General features: G+C 45.9%; 1 protein-coding gene across 12 annotated transcripts in view; it reads left to right on the forward strand.

The window, feature by feature from the left end:
* Positions 1–6,999: 6,999 nt before the first annotated feature.
* The window catches only part of EHBP1 (EH domain binding protein 1), a 211,345-nt gene continuing 204,532 nt past the window's right edge, over positions 7,000–13,812 (forward strand). For 8 of the 12 annotated variants that reach the window (XM_032103502.1, XM_032103504.1, XM_032103506.1 and 5 more), the window contains exons 1-2: positions 7,000–7,267; positions 8,327–8,739. In XM_032103502.1, the coding sequence (XP_031959393.1) occupies positions 8,636–8,739 (104 nt within the window). In that variant the 5' untranslated portion in view covers positions 7,000–7,267; positions 8,327–8,635. The remainder of the gene's footprint in view (positions 7,268–8,326; positions 8,740–13,812) is intronic. The other 4 variants (XM_032103503.1, XM_032103507.1, XM_032103508.1 and 1 more) reach the window with 1 other exon arrangement.

Consider the following 13,812-nt stretch of genomic DNA (forward strand, 5'->3'; position numbering starts at 1 on the left):
ACAGCCTAAAAAGTATAGAGGGAGATTAGTGATAACTCAGTTAAAAATAACTTGCAACACCATTTAAACCCCTGTGGGTTAATCTGGGCATAATGAAGAACAGCTTCTGAGTCTGGAATTATCTAACTTGGCTGTGATTATCTAGTTTAATTTCCAGATTAACTAGAGATATTTATCTAAACTGGGTGTCTGCCGAGGTATTAAAAATAGGCGAAAGAAACCTTGCAGTCATTTTTACAACACAGTTAATTGCTTATCCTCTCAAAGCTGAGTCTCTCCACACCATTTCATGCCTGCCCAACACCATTACTGCAAACTCTTGTCCACTTGAATGTCTTGCATACTTGAGCAGGTCCTTGGGGCTCATTTTCATGAGCTGTAACTGTGATAATTGTACCTCTTCTCCAGGATGAAGGCCACACCACACATACATATTTCCGCTCTGTGCTTTAAGATACTTTTCCTCAAGCACCAATGTCCTATTGTGTGATGTTTGAGATTCTGGTTGTACAAGCAGTTAGCTACAAATTTCCCCCTAGTCTGCTAGGAGCACCTTTTTGTGTAATGGATTGTCTTATCACATCTGTAAGGTAATTGCTTCTCCACTGGCTTCCAAGAAAGCCTCAGATTTGATCTATGATGGCCTGTGCATTCCTAATGCCTGTGCTCCAAGGAAATGTACCCCTGATACTGACAAACTGCCTGGATGACTGATGGTGTAGATCCAAAGTTAACTAGGCATTCTCTTGAAAGATGACATATATTATATTTGGGCAAAGAGGAGTTTCCTGCATAATCTTTAAAGACAGCTGTGTTACATTTTATGATTTCTCTGGTAGTTACAGAAATGCAGATAAAAGACTTTATATTTTTCCAGCTTATTATTCTGATTGCATGTCCAGCTACTGATTCTCTGATAAACAGGCTCACAGTGGAAAAAATTGCATGGGGCTGTACAGCCTTCACTCCTTGACCTTCCCACCACTGAATCTGCAGTTTCCCTAGATGCCACCATGAAGCATTTACAGCAGATTAATCAGAGATTCGTCATAGCCAGGATCACGTAAAATGGGTATGGGAGCCAGGAAACAAGTCTGCCTCTGAACTTGATCCATCTCTTATTTTCTTCCATAGCTCTTAGAAAGATCTCCACCTGGCTTCACCTTCCTGTCACGGAGCTGTAGAGGATAAGGTCCCTCCTGAGCCTCCTTTTCTCCAGGCTGAGCACCCCCAGTTCCCTCAGCTGCTCCCCATCAGAACTGTGCTCCAGACTCTTCCCCTGCCCTTCTCTGGACATGCTCCAGCACTTCAATGCCTTTTTTGTCCTGGGGGGCCCGAATTGAACACAGGACTCAAGGCGTGGCCTCACCAGTGCCCAATACAGGGGGTGATCACTGCCCTGGTCCTGCTGGCCACATTATGAGCTGTTTATTCTAAAAAGAGAGGGAGGAAGGCATTCTTTGCCTCATTAGTACTGCAGGATGTCGTATACAAGCATAATTATACTCTGAAAAAAGGCTAGGGAGACCACACAGGAAGGGTATTGAAGAATTGGAAAGGGTACAGGATACACCAAGCATGATAAAAAATTGAAAGTTGTTATTTATGGACAAAGTACAGGCTGCCTTTTTTTTTTCCTTTCTTTTTTTTCCCTTTTTTTTTTTTGAGAAGAGAGAAGCAAGATATCAAAAGGTAATGACAAAACTCATTCAGACCATTCCAAACTGACTGAAAAGCAAGTTGATAATAAACTTGGAGAAACCAACACTAATCCAGGGTGTTCTGATCCAGAGCAGGGAAATGCTGTCTGCATCATGGGGTCTCCACCGTCAGTGCCCCATCTTTGCCCTTGCCTGCACAGACTGAACTGCATTGCAACTTCTGCATTTCAGGAATGTGACTCCTGTCCTTGACCTCCTCTGCAGATAAATACAACTTGCCCCTTACTGCTGAGTGGTTTGGGGAGAATGTCAGCCAGACAAGAGAGGGGAGATAAAGGCAAGATGGCAAGGATGTTTTTCATCTGCTCTGGTTTGAACTCTCCTGCTTGACTTTGCCTACAAGACTTTGGGCAGTGGGATTTAGAGGGGCAGGCCAGGGGGTAGCTGGTGCCTCTGGGGTGGCATAATGAAGCTGGTCACGGTGGAGCAAAGGGGCTGTGACATGAGGCTGCCACTTAGGGAACTGGCATTTTGGGTACCCCTTGTGGCACAGAGCCTGGAGGGGAGGCATGACAGGGTCTCACCACATACGAGTGCAGGCTCCAGCCACAGAAAAGGAGTGGGAGAACAAACAATCCATGAGAAAGAGGTGCTGGTGTGTTATCCCAGCTGCTGTCTCTGCAGATTCCTTTTGGCAGCAGGGCTCTCCAGGGGGCAGACTCTGGATTAGGAGGTTTCAGAGGGTGGGTGCCTGTACACAGCTCTGCTGGGACCTGGCCTGGGCTGGGAATGCTGCACAGGTAAGCTGGTCCACAGGCAAGAGCCAAGCTGGGCTGCCTGCCTTGGCCTGGGCCAGAGCAGTAACAAAACACAAGCCCACCAGAGTGCATCCCAAAGTCTACTTCTTTTGCTAGCAAGCTAAGAACAAATGGTGATGTTTCTATGCCTTGTGCCTTAAGCACAGCTGGGAGTATTGCTGAAATGATCTGCTTTTGTTCCAGGCTGTGATAGGAGCTGGGCTGTCTGATTCTGCAACGTGGGAATCATCTACCCCGGCCACCAAAGCCAAGCTTTCAGAGCACAAATAAAAAGGGATATTCCAGACACACATATCCACACACCCTTTCAACTGTCACTGATATTAACCAGAGGGAATATTGAAAACATTATTCCCTCCAATACAGAATGGCTGTCGGCTGTTACCAGGTCATGTGGAAAGACATCTGAGTGGAATTTCATCAGCAACAAGCAAGAAACCAATGAAGAAGGGAGGATTAAAGAATTTTTTTTTTTTGCTATCTATATTATGATTAGTTATATGTGTGTATGTATATATATGTATTTTTTTAATTACTGTTGGGATGTGAGGAAACAAAAAGAGCAGACAACGTAGCATTACTTGTTACAGAACAGAATGTTATGGTGTCAAGCACCAGTTAGGGACATGTTGGGGAGCAGGAGGATGGTACTTTACAAATATTACTGAGGTCAGAGCAAATTCTCCACGACTTTCATTAACAGGGGATCAAAGGTTTGATGGGATTTAGAAATACAAGGAGGTTAAAACGTGGCAGGTGTAGGTAACCTCATCTACACAGCCCTTTGCCTCAGAACGCGGAATGTACTTGCAAATTTGACATAATCCAATTCCTTGATTTCCTCAGTGACATTTCTGCAGGCTCATGTACAGAAGACAGGGAAATGGAGATTTATGACAGCTATTCCTAGCAAAGGTCATTTCTTTATTGGAGAACAACCTGTCCTTAGTCATGCTGATGACGAGGCGTTGAAGGATAAGGGAGAGGCTGGAGAGCTTTAAAACTTGACAGAGAGTAACAGAAGTAGAGCATAGATCATGTCTCTGCTTGGAACAGGAAGCTTGAAATCTCCCACCATCAGTCAAAGCCAGGGAGCAGGAGGCAAAATCCAGAAAAAAAAATACTCAGGGATTTCTGTGGAGATTGTGAGGGAGTCTGAGTGTCAAGATAGCAAGTGGAAAAGAGGAGCCACAGAGTATGGGTTTTTGGATACTAAGGGTGTCCTCAGTGGAACCAGCTGCTTGTAAGGAAGAGGGTCAGGTTGTTCTGGGACCTCCCTGGTCAGCCCCACCAACTTCTCAGCTCGAGCAGCTCTCAGCATCCTGTCCCATGCCACTTCCAGAACACCACAGATGAGAGCGAGCCCAAACATACATGAATACATTTCCTCCTTCCACAGGCAAGGAAGGCAGCAGGAAGGCAGCAGATTTGACATGAATATGGTTTAAATAGGTTCTGTCACCCACATTATATGTCTTTAAATAATAAAAGGGTATTTACCTATTCATCACATGACTATTTTTCCTGTTGCAGAAGAGATTTGACACTGTACATAAAATGATGCATCATTTTTTTCATAATCAGAAGGACCCTTCTGTGAGTCACACGAGAGTTGTTCACTCAGCTACTGACCTTAAAAGAGAGCACTGGACACCTTGGTGTAACCAACTTTGCTTATTTTCACCATCAAGCTCACAATACTGGATTAAGTAAAAATGTGACCATTTCCCCAAAGCCCGGCTCAGATCCTGAGCTGAACTGTGGTTTGAGCTGGGTCATTGTCTCAAACCAGGCTTGTGGCCAGCAGGACCAGTCAAGAGATGTTTGCAATATGGAAATGAAGTCAACATGGGGGTTCCTTGCTGACCCATCTGAGTGCCTGACCCAAGGAGGACGTAGGGGCTCTTCATCCATGCCCTCGCTAATCCCTTTTTGCCATTTATTGGTTCCTCTGGGCTGTGAGATGCCAACAGAAGTCACAAGAGCTTTTGAGTTGGTGTGGTGTAAGACCCAGTCCAGTAACCTGAGAACACTGTGGTGGCCTCTAGCTTCCAATCTACAACTGAAGAGCTCGCCCTTCCTCCCACAGTAATTCCTCAAAGCCTTTGAATCTCCTAAGGCTTTCCCCAAAATTGCAAGAACTGAGGATGGCTGCTCTTAAAAACTGTAAAACAGATAATTCGTAGGATAATTGCCAGTGTTGTATTTCTCCCCATACGAGGGCAAAAGCAGCCTTATGCCATGTACCTCCCAGGCCTGGTGTAACTTGAATCCAAAAGCTATGAAGGAAATGGAAAATGTTAATAAATAATGATGTTTGAAACACAAGTCACTGAACAAACCACCAGACCTTCTGTGTTTATTCCACTGGACAGAAAATGGCTATCTCAGTTTGAGGAACGTAAGACCTTGGTCATAGATATGTCATAGGAATTAGCCTGGGTGCTGCAGGTTATTCAGGAGATAAATCAGAGAAGTTCATGGATTAACTTTTGGTTATATACTCAGAATAAAGGCAACTTTTGAAATAAAATCAGCACAACTGATTACTTGGTATTTCTCTGGTATGAAGAGCCAAGCATCTCCTCAGGGCCACTGGAATTTTAAATTGCCTTGTTTGATGCACTTTACAGCTGCCAGTTTTCCATCTGGTATTTTCCAAGTCAAAACCAAGCATTTATGTGCTCCATACAGCATGCTCTCCATCTGATGTGCTCTGGAAATCCTGGCCTCATTTCCCAAATCCTAAGCAGGTGATCTGCACTTAAAAAGCCCAGTGATGTCTCCCTCAAGCGTGTTGGAATTACTCTGTGTGTATAAACCAGCTGCAAAACTGGTACAGATCTGTTGAGGGAAATGTGCAAAATCTTCAAATTTTAACTTCAAAAATATTCAGGGGAAAAAAGCCCCCGGATTTTCCAAGAAAATTTGTATGAGTAGTACAACTGTCTGCAACATTTCAGTGTAACACTTCAAACAAAGGACAATCACTGCCTCATCCAGGACAGCTCCAAGTACACACCCTCTGGCCGCTGGGCTAAGGGCTGAAGAGTAACACGTTATAAGCAAAGGGCTGACCTTCTCAATAGCCCAAATATTCAACCTCTCCAATGTAACTTAGCTCAGCTTAGGCCTGTGGCCATCCACACAGTCATTCTTTCTCTCCTTTCACTCCAGCCACTGAATGCTGGCAGCCTCTGCGATATGCCAGCACAGTGAGAGGCAGCTTAGGGGAAAGAAGGAAAACACTGGGATAAGGAGCTTCCCAGACTGTGGATCAGGCTTGCACTCCATTTGTTTTGTCATGGGAAAGAACACAGAGGACTGCAAAGCCCTGAGGCTTCAATTTTACAGCTGCCCTCAAAGCTCCACTGCATTATCTTCCTTATTTCTCTGTGCTTCCACTTGATAGCTGGCTTAGTTTCTGACTTGGCTGGCTCAAAGGTTTAGGATTAGCTCCCAGAGATCATGCAACCACGTTACCCTGACTCTGGAATTCACCTACTGCAAATGGCGCTTTGGGATCCCAAACTTAAAGACATCTGTACGGCCGTCCAGAGGGAACATGGGCAACAAGCAGCGCGAAACAGAGTAGCCACAGGTTAATTTTACATTTATGCTGGAACCCAGCACCGAGGGTTTACAGCTGGGTCCCGACATATCCCTCATAGCACGGCAGTGTAGGAGAAGCTTTTAGCCAGCGTGACTACGGGGAATTCACAGCCACATCCCACATCACCCCCTCACTGCTCCGTTCTCCCTTGCAGATACTTTAACATCAAACTGCGCACAACATCCAGCCTCCGCCGCCTGGGTGCCTGAGCACGCAGGTTAAACCAGCAAAGAAACGTCGTCCTGCCTGCGGTATTAATTTCCATCCATTTCCCACCCGCACCCGGACTCCAGAGCCCCTAAAGGACCGGGGCCTGTGCTGCAGGACTTGGGTCAGGCCCGGCGTTTGACTGACCCCTCCTCAAGGCGGGCCCAGCGCGGGGACTGTCCCTCGCCGCGGTTCCTCCGCCCCTCCCGCCGCCTAGATCCAGAGCCGCTCGCCCCTTCAGCCGCCCCGTGCCCACCTCACGGAAGGCATCTGTGGCTCCCGCCCCGGCTCCCTCCGTCCCTGCCCCGGCCATTCCCTTCCCTTCCCGCCGCTCCCCGGCCCCGAGGCGGCGGTGAGTCCCGCGGGCGGCGGCGGCGACGCCACACCCCTGCCCTGACCGCGGCTTTAGGAAGCACCACAGCCAATAGCCGGGTGTCTTCGTGCTGACAGACGGCCACATTGACCTATCGTGTGGTCTCTCCTCACAACTATCCCCGCCTCCTCGGGATGAGTGACCAATCAGAGCAGAGGTGGAGCTGGAGACAGAGGTGAGGATCTGAAACCCGTCTTCCCCCACCCCTTCTCTGCGCGAATGATTGACAGCCGCAACATCCAATGGGCTGCGGAGGGCCGGCGGCGGGGCCAATGGCGCGGCGGGGGCGGGGGAGCGGCGGGCGGCGGGGGCGGGGGAGCGGCGGGCCGGGTGAGGCGCGGCGCGGCGCAGCGCCGGTAGGAGAGCGATGGTGGCGGCGTGAGGCGCGCTGCGAGCCGCGCTGTCTGCCCGGCCGGCGCGGAGAGCGGCGGGGGAGCGGTGCTCGCCATGAGGCTGCGGGAGGATGGGGACAGCCGCAGGGCGCTGCCGGCGGAGGGGCTGCTGCAGTAATGGGCAGCGGCAGCGCTGACTCTCGCCTGCCGTGTGGTGCCAGCGCGCCCGCCCGGCGGGACCGCCCGCGAGGAGCCGGCGGCAGGTGAGTGCCGCGCACGGGGAGCCGCCCGGCCCCTCCCGCGGTCCCGGAGCTGCCGCTCCCCGCCTCGCTCCCTGCCGGTGGCGTTTTAATTTTTAAACCGCTCCGGCTCCCGGCCAAGGGCGGGGGGCGCTGCCCCGGCGGGCTGGGCGCGGAGGTGACACGGACTGCTGAGGCGGAGCGGGGCGCTCCTCGCCCCGGGGCTCCGTGGGGACCCCCTTCCCGGGGGCGATTCTACTTCAGGTAGCCTCCTCGCCAGCTTTGATGCCATCCTGCCCTGACTTCTCGCCGGCTGCGGCTAGCTTGTGCTTCCCCATATTCCTAATGAAGAGGCTCTTTTCCCCACACCCAGCGGAGATGCTGCTTTCCTTTCGAGGGAGGAAACCCACCTGGGTTTCTCCTCTCCCTTTTCACGTCCCTGATGATCATTTCTCGGTGCAGGATGGAGAGACATTTCCATTTCAATATGATGCAGCGAGGAAGATGGGGGATCCTGGGTAGCTTGGACTCGGGAAATGCCCCTTCCTTTCTCGTCCTCTTCCTCACCCTGGCACAAGCATTTGAGCAGCAAGACTCCCTTTCTGTCTTCTTGGCTGATCCTTCTCCTTACACAGAGAAATGAAAGCGGGAGGTGTGTTAGAGGAAACAACTGTTACACCTTTTGTCATCAAGACAAAGAACTTCATCTCCCCGTGTCCCTCCCTCTGGGTGCATATTGGCAGCACCTCAGCCGCTTCGCATTGCTTCCCGGAGATGCTTCATAAGGATTCGGTGTGGCCCTGACCTGCCCTTTTTTGTTGTTGTTGTCAATTATGATGCTTCTGATAATAGGATATGTTGATATGTTTCTGAACAGTCTCGTGGTTTGAATTCCTGAAATTGCTGCAGTATTCTTATTTATTTATTTAAGTGGTGGTGGGGGGGGAGGCTGTGTGTGGATGACAACAGGAAGGGGATATGTTCTTGTAGTTGTTTGAAAGGTACGAGATCACGTGCAGTTGCAGCACTTAGTATGAAGTGCATTAACCAATGCTTTCTCTCCCTGTCTTATTTGTCTTCCAGTCCTGCAGTCTTCCCTTCATCTACTGTGTGAAGAATGATGATTCCATGAGAGAACTTCCTTTCCATTACCTGTCTACTGCTACTGCATGCTGCTCCTGGCCAGTGATGAGCCATTCCGCTAGACTGGGATTTACCCTGAGGAGGGGAGAGGCAGAATATGAATTGTAGACATCCCGTCAAGTTCCTCACACACTCTTTTTACTGTGTCTGTATATAAATCTGCTAGTATCAAGCACACACGCTCTTTGAAACCTACATTGGTATTCACACAGCTTCTGCTGTCTAAGAGGACTGGTATTTCTCTCCATCATGGCTTCAGTTTGGAAAAGACTGCAGCGTGTTGGGAAACATGCATCCAAGTTCCAGTTTGTGGCCTCTTACCAGGAATTGATGGTTGAGTGCACAAAAAAATGGTAAGAAGCGGCTCATGTTGCTGTAAAAATGATGGAGTAAGTTGCTGGTGCTGAAATAGGAAGGATGTTGCTCATTGTATATTGTTTGGTATGTGCATTGCTCTTCCATCCCCTTCCCTTCTATTGCCAGCCCCTTGCAGAAGCAGCTGCATGAGCTGCTTGTCTTTCTCAGTGGGTGCAGGCTTTGCTGCATGGTTACCCTGGACCTGCTGGTTTTGGTCTGTGCTATTGATTTTCTAGGCTGGTGGTGTTTTTACCTTGCAGAGGAGGGTATGTTTGTTAGCTCGCATCTGTGACTTTGTGTGGTTTTGGTTGTCGGTTTTGGGTTTTTGGTGTTGTTTGGTTTTTTTTTTTTAAATATTTCCCATGAGCTATTTTCCAGCTGCCAATTCAACTTGGTTGTGCTGAGTGTTATCTACTGACACTCATGTTGCTTGTTGGAGGCATTGGAGATCAGTCCTGGGCATGGTGGTCATGGGATAATGTGGGTTGGATGCCCGTTTTGATTTTTGACTTCCTTACCTGAAGAGATCATGTTTCTCCTTCTTCTTTTCCTTTATCCTTTCCATCTTTTAACAGGAAGGGGCAAGAGGCAGGTCCTTGGGAATTGCCTTAAGGTATTCGTTTAGTCAGACAAGAATTTTGTGTGGTGGTGGTCCAGTTGGATGGCTTTGGAACTGACTAGACAGCAGTTAATGGTGTGGGTCTGGCACATCGTCTATCCTGTGCAAAGTGAGCTTAAATAAATCTGCTAGGCAAGACTAGAAGCAGCTTTTAAATAGTCAGGGAAAGATCTCCATTATATAAATAACTGCTGTTTTATATGTTTGGAATATTGATGTTACTGACATAATTCCTCACGTTAGTGTGTACTTGTAGTGTCAGGGGATGAAGAAAATACATTCCAGACCTTGTGGACCAAGATGTTCAAATTGCCTTGTAATAAACTGCAGCCTCCTTTCTAATACTTGGCCTTTCTTCTTGTTGGCAAGTTTGGCACTTGCATTGGCTGCTTTCACTGGTTATGAGTAATTGCCTCTACAAATTTAAATTCTATCTTGTGGAGTAGGAAATCTCTGTCAAATGTGCAAGAAGGCTGTGCACTGCTCTGTCTTAAAGGAACACTGTCAGATTAAACGTTTTGGATTTTTTTAGCAAGCTTTCTTCATGCCTAGAATGTTTAAGAAACGGAATTGTTTTGGAAGTTGAACTTGCTTTCACAGAGTAAATAACAAATGGAAATGTTGTAGAAGTTGAAAGAGGCTGTCCTGATTATCCCATGGGATCTACTGTCCCAAAGAGGCCAAGGAGTTTTCCACAGTAATTTTGGTTGATCAGTTTTATTTTAGCAGTTGGGTTTCTTATTATGTTCTGTTTGCATTAACTTGGCTGTTTTAGGTTTCATTTTCATTTTGATTCACTTGTTGCTGAGAATTTGCAGAATGCTTCAGCACTAAACGATAAATCCTGCAGGGGAATGTTTGCATTGGAATTGCATCTAACTTTTCCTTGGTTTAAGAAAAAATCATACACAAAAGTTCTCTTGTGAAGTATCTTGTTATTTTAGAAACAGGTAGCTTATTGGTTAATCATAACTGAGAGTGACCACCTAGCAAAATGTCTGTGTCTGCAGTAGTGAGAGAGCCATTTAAAACCTCAGACGTGCAGCTATTTTTTTGCAAAAAGGACATCCTTCTGAACTTCATTTTATATTCTTGAGTTTAAATGCAGGCAAGATCAGTGCTTGTGTTGGTTATGACAAAGGAACAGTATGGTGGTGAAATGTGGATGAATTGTAGGAAAAATCACAATAGGGAAGAACATAACTCACAAAGTCCTTTGATTGTAAGCTTTTTGATTCTGCTTCCTGTTATTTCAAGAACCTTAACAAAAATGTTCTTTACGCACACAACCTAAAATACAGTATTTCTGCCATAATCAAGCTTCCTAAGTCAAAATTCTATAGAAACAAAGGGTTAAATATTTATGTATTCTGAGAGCCTTCAACTAAGTCTCTCCATAACTTTGGAGAAGATACAGTTTCTGTGCATGCTGACAGGAGAAACAGCATGCTGTTTCTGAGCCTTGTCTCTGAGCTTGGCCCATGTGAGAACAAAACAGAAGAAATTAACTCCATATGCTGATCTTGCTGAAAGCACTCACTATATATTAAGTGTCTGTGCTGTAGTATGTAGTTTGTTTGATTGAAATGTAGTAAGCAGTAAGTTATTTTAATGTACTGGCATTTTAACAATGCAGTGTTTCTGGAGGAAAAGAATACTTCATTCATATTTTAAAATAAATGACAACACAGTCATAAACACACTGGAACTGAGAAGTGTTTGTGAGCAAGGACTGTGCATGACCAAAACAGGCTGTGTGCCTCTTTGTGAACTGCTATCTTCTGTTAGGTTTGCATTTGTATGACTCTTCAGAAAACGACTTGTGTGTTAGAATATTTTTGTATTGATGGTGTATGGTTTGCAAGGTTGGGTGAATTTCTGGTTGGCTTTAATACTCTTTGTTTCCTCTGGACTTGTATTGATTGGAGTTGCTTTTTTTTTTTTTTTTTTTTGGTTGGTTGGTCTGGTTTGGTTTTTAAACTTAGCATTTAAAATAGCTCCTGCTCTTTTTTTGCTGGAGTTCTCCTGGCACTGTGGGAAGTTGTCACTGCTGTGGTGTTGCTGCTTCACTTTTTTATGGGATGATCTCTACGTACAGCAGCATTTGGCCAGATTAGGCTGAAACCTTTCCTTGCTTTTTCTCCTGTCTATAATTTCTGTCCTGAATAATGGTTACAGGCAACCACTCTCAAATGATTGATTCTCATTGGTGGTGTGTTTGGGGGAGATAGGTCGTGATGGAGTGTCCAGTGTTGTCACTGTTCCTTATTTTTCAGATAATTAACAAGACTGAGTCACTTCTGTGGCATTCTGGCAGCTCCCACTGACCCAGATCTAATTATTGTGGCTGCTCAGTACCTTTGAAAAATTGAACAGTTGGTTTATTTAGAACCTTTCATTAAAAATAAATAAATAAACGGATGTAGTCTTGGTCTTTAATATGGATTAATGACTCCTGCTACTGTGAAAACGTAGTACTTTGCATTAATCATATAAGCAGTTGATTTTTTTTGAAAGGTGCTTGCTTGAAAGTGCTGGAGTGTGTCATTCTCCATTTACCCTTGGACTAAGCTGGGGCAGCTCAGGATTTTCCACACAGCCTCACCAGTGAACTGCAGCCCTGGCCTGAAAGGACCACGTGTGGTACGAGAGAGTTAATTCAGTGCTTATCCTCTGCGCAGAGTCACTGAATAAAACCATAAATCAGTCTCATTCATTTTGCTTAGGCATCTAAAGAAACAGCTGTATTTCCTGCTCTCTGCTGTCAGAGGAGAGGGTTGCTGTGTGGGGCAGGAGTGTGCTGGGCATCCCTGGCAGGTGTAATGCTGTGACTTGTGCAGGGGACCCAGTCCAGTTGCCTGAACATTGGTGTCAGGCCCTGTTTGGGATGCCTTTGTGTGTACTGCCAGTCCCAGCTGCCAGTTTGGAGAAGCCCAGGTCTCCTGTTGATCCTGGTTCAAACTGCTAGCCCAGCATGAATCTCTTGTGTACCCTGGGGCTTCCCAGCTGCTGGAGGCTTCTGTTCAGGCAACTGAGTCAAGGCTTGTCCGAGATACAGGCTCAGCAGAGGAGGGAACTTCTCCTTTGGACCACAGATCAGTTCTGGTACTTGGACCTGAAGCTCTGATAGCAGTTTTATAGAGCTGCTGAAACATCTACTGCTGAACACACGAGCTCTTTAGGGTGGCTTTTTTGTTTCCTTATTGTTGTCTGATATCTCACAAGTCAAGGACTCAACAGAGGCTTCAAATGTAATATTCACTGGTTTCCACAGAGAATGGCTGAAGTCAGAGAGTTGAGGTTGCCAAGTTCCTAACTTGTCATTGTTCATTGGATGCTTTTATGAGCAAGAAAGCTGCTCACCTGAACATAGGTGCTAACTGCTTACAAAGGCTGGAAAAGAGTAGACATCAAGGCTTTTACATGGGATTTGTGTTCAGGAGTTGCTTTAGAGATAAATATGTTATTTTTGTACAATGTGTGTAATGTCTGTCATCTACATGAACTGCTTTGCTTTTAAATCCTGCTTAAAAGTACAGTGAGCCATTGCAACAAGCCATGATGTTCTAAAAGGGTTAAACTTATGTTCAGAAGCTTTAACTGAAGACAGGCTTCATGTCTATGAGGCAACTTGCCTATTTTTATATTGATTAGGTATGGTCTGAAGCAAGTTCTCTCTTTTTAAATACACATATTTCTCTTTTGGAAAGGAAGTAAGGCTTAATCTTTTTTTTTTTTTTCTTTTTTCTTTTTTCTTTTTTCTTCAAAAGGCTTTAGCCATCTGTTTTCCTCTTCTATTGTAGTTTCATAACTGGATGCTGAAGGAATCTTAAGATTTGGCATGCATTGTGCATGGGAGAAAAATGAGCTTTTTGAGATTCCACGGTTCACACTGATCTGCTTGCCTTCTGCTTGCTGCTTTCCAGCAAACCCGTCAGTGCTGAAGGCCACCAGAAGAACTGGGCTTAACTGGTTGCTGTAGAATCCTTGGTTGCCTGCAATGGGGTCAGGCTATCACATTGCTCAATTAATTTTCTTGCTTTGCCCAGTTGTTAGAGGGGATTTCGTGAGTACCTAATTGCTTTTAACTATAAAGGATGATCCTATTGAATCTCTTTGAATTAGTTTTGCTGTGCTCTGTGCTGTTGTGTCATTGGCTTCCTCTGCGGAGTTTTTGATCAGATTGGGGTGTTGGTGATACAGGTGTACTGTAACATGTACAACCTGTGCAAGGAGAGCACCATGCAATTTCTCCTGTGTTTTATCTTCTGTTCTTCTCAATGAAATTGTACTCTGTCTTTATATGTTTTATTGAGTTCTGATTCCGCACTAAATAATCTCCAGTTGCAAATGCACTTCAGCATTTTCTTTGCCATTCATTTCTGATTTTGGCTGAGGATTTTTTGAGGGCTTAAATTTACTTCAAACATACTCTTTCCAAATAATCACC

The sequence above is a fragment of the Corvus moneduloides genome, chromosome 3, assembly GCF_009650955.1.
Source record: "Corvus moneduloides isolate bCorMon1 chromosome 3, bCorMon1.pri, whole genome shotgun sequence".
NCBI lineage: Eukaryota > Metazoa > Chordata > Aves > Passeriformes > Corvidae > Corvus > Corvus moneduloides.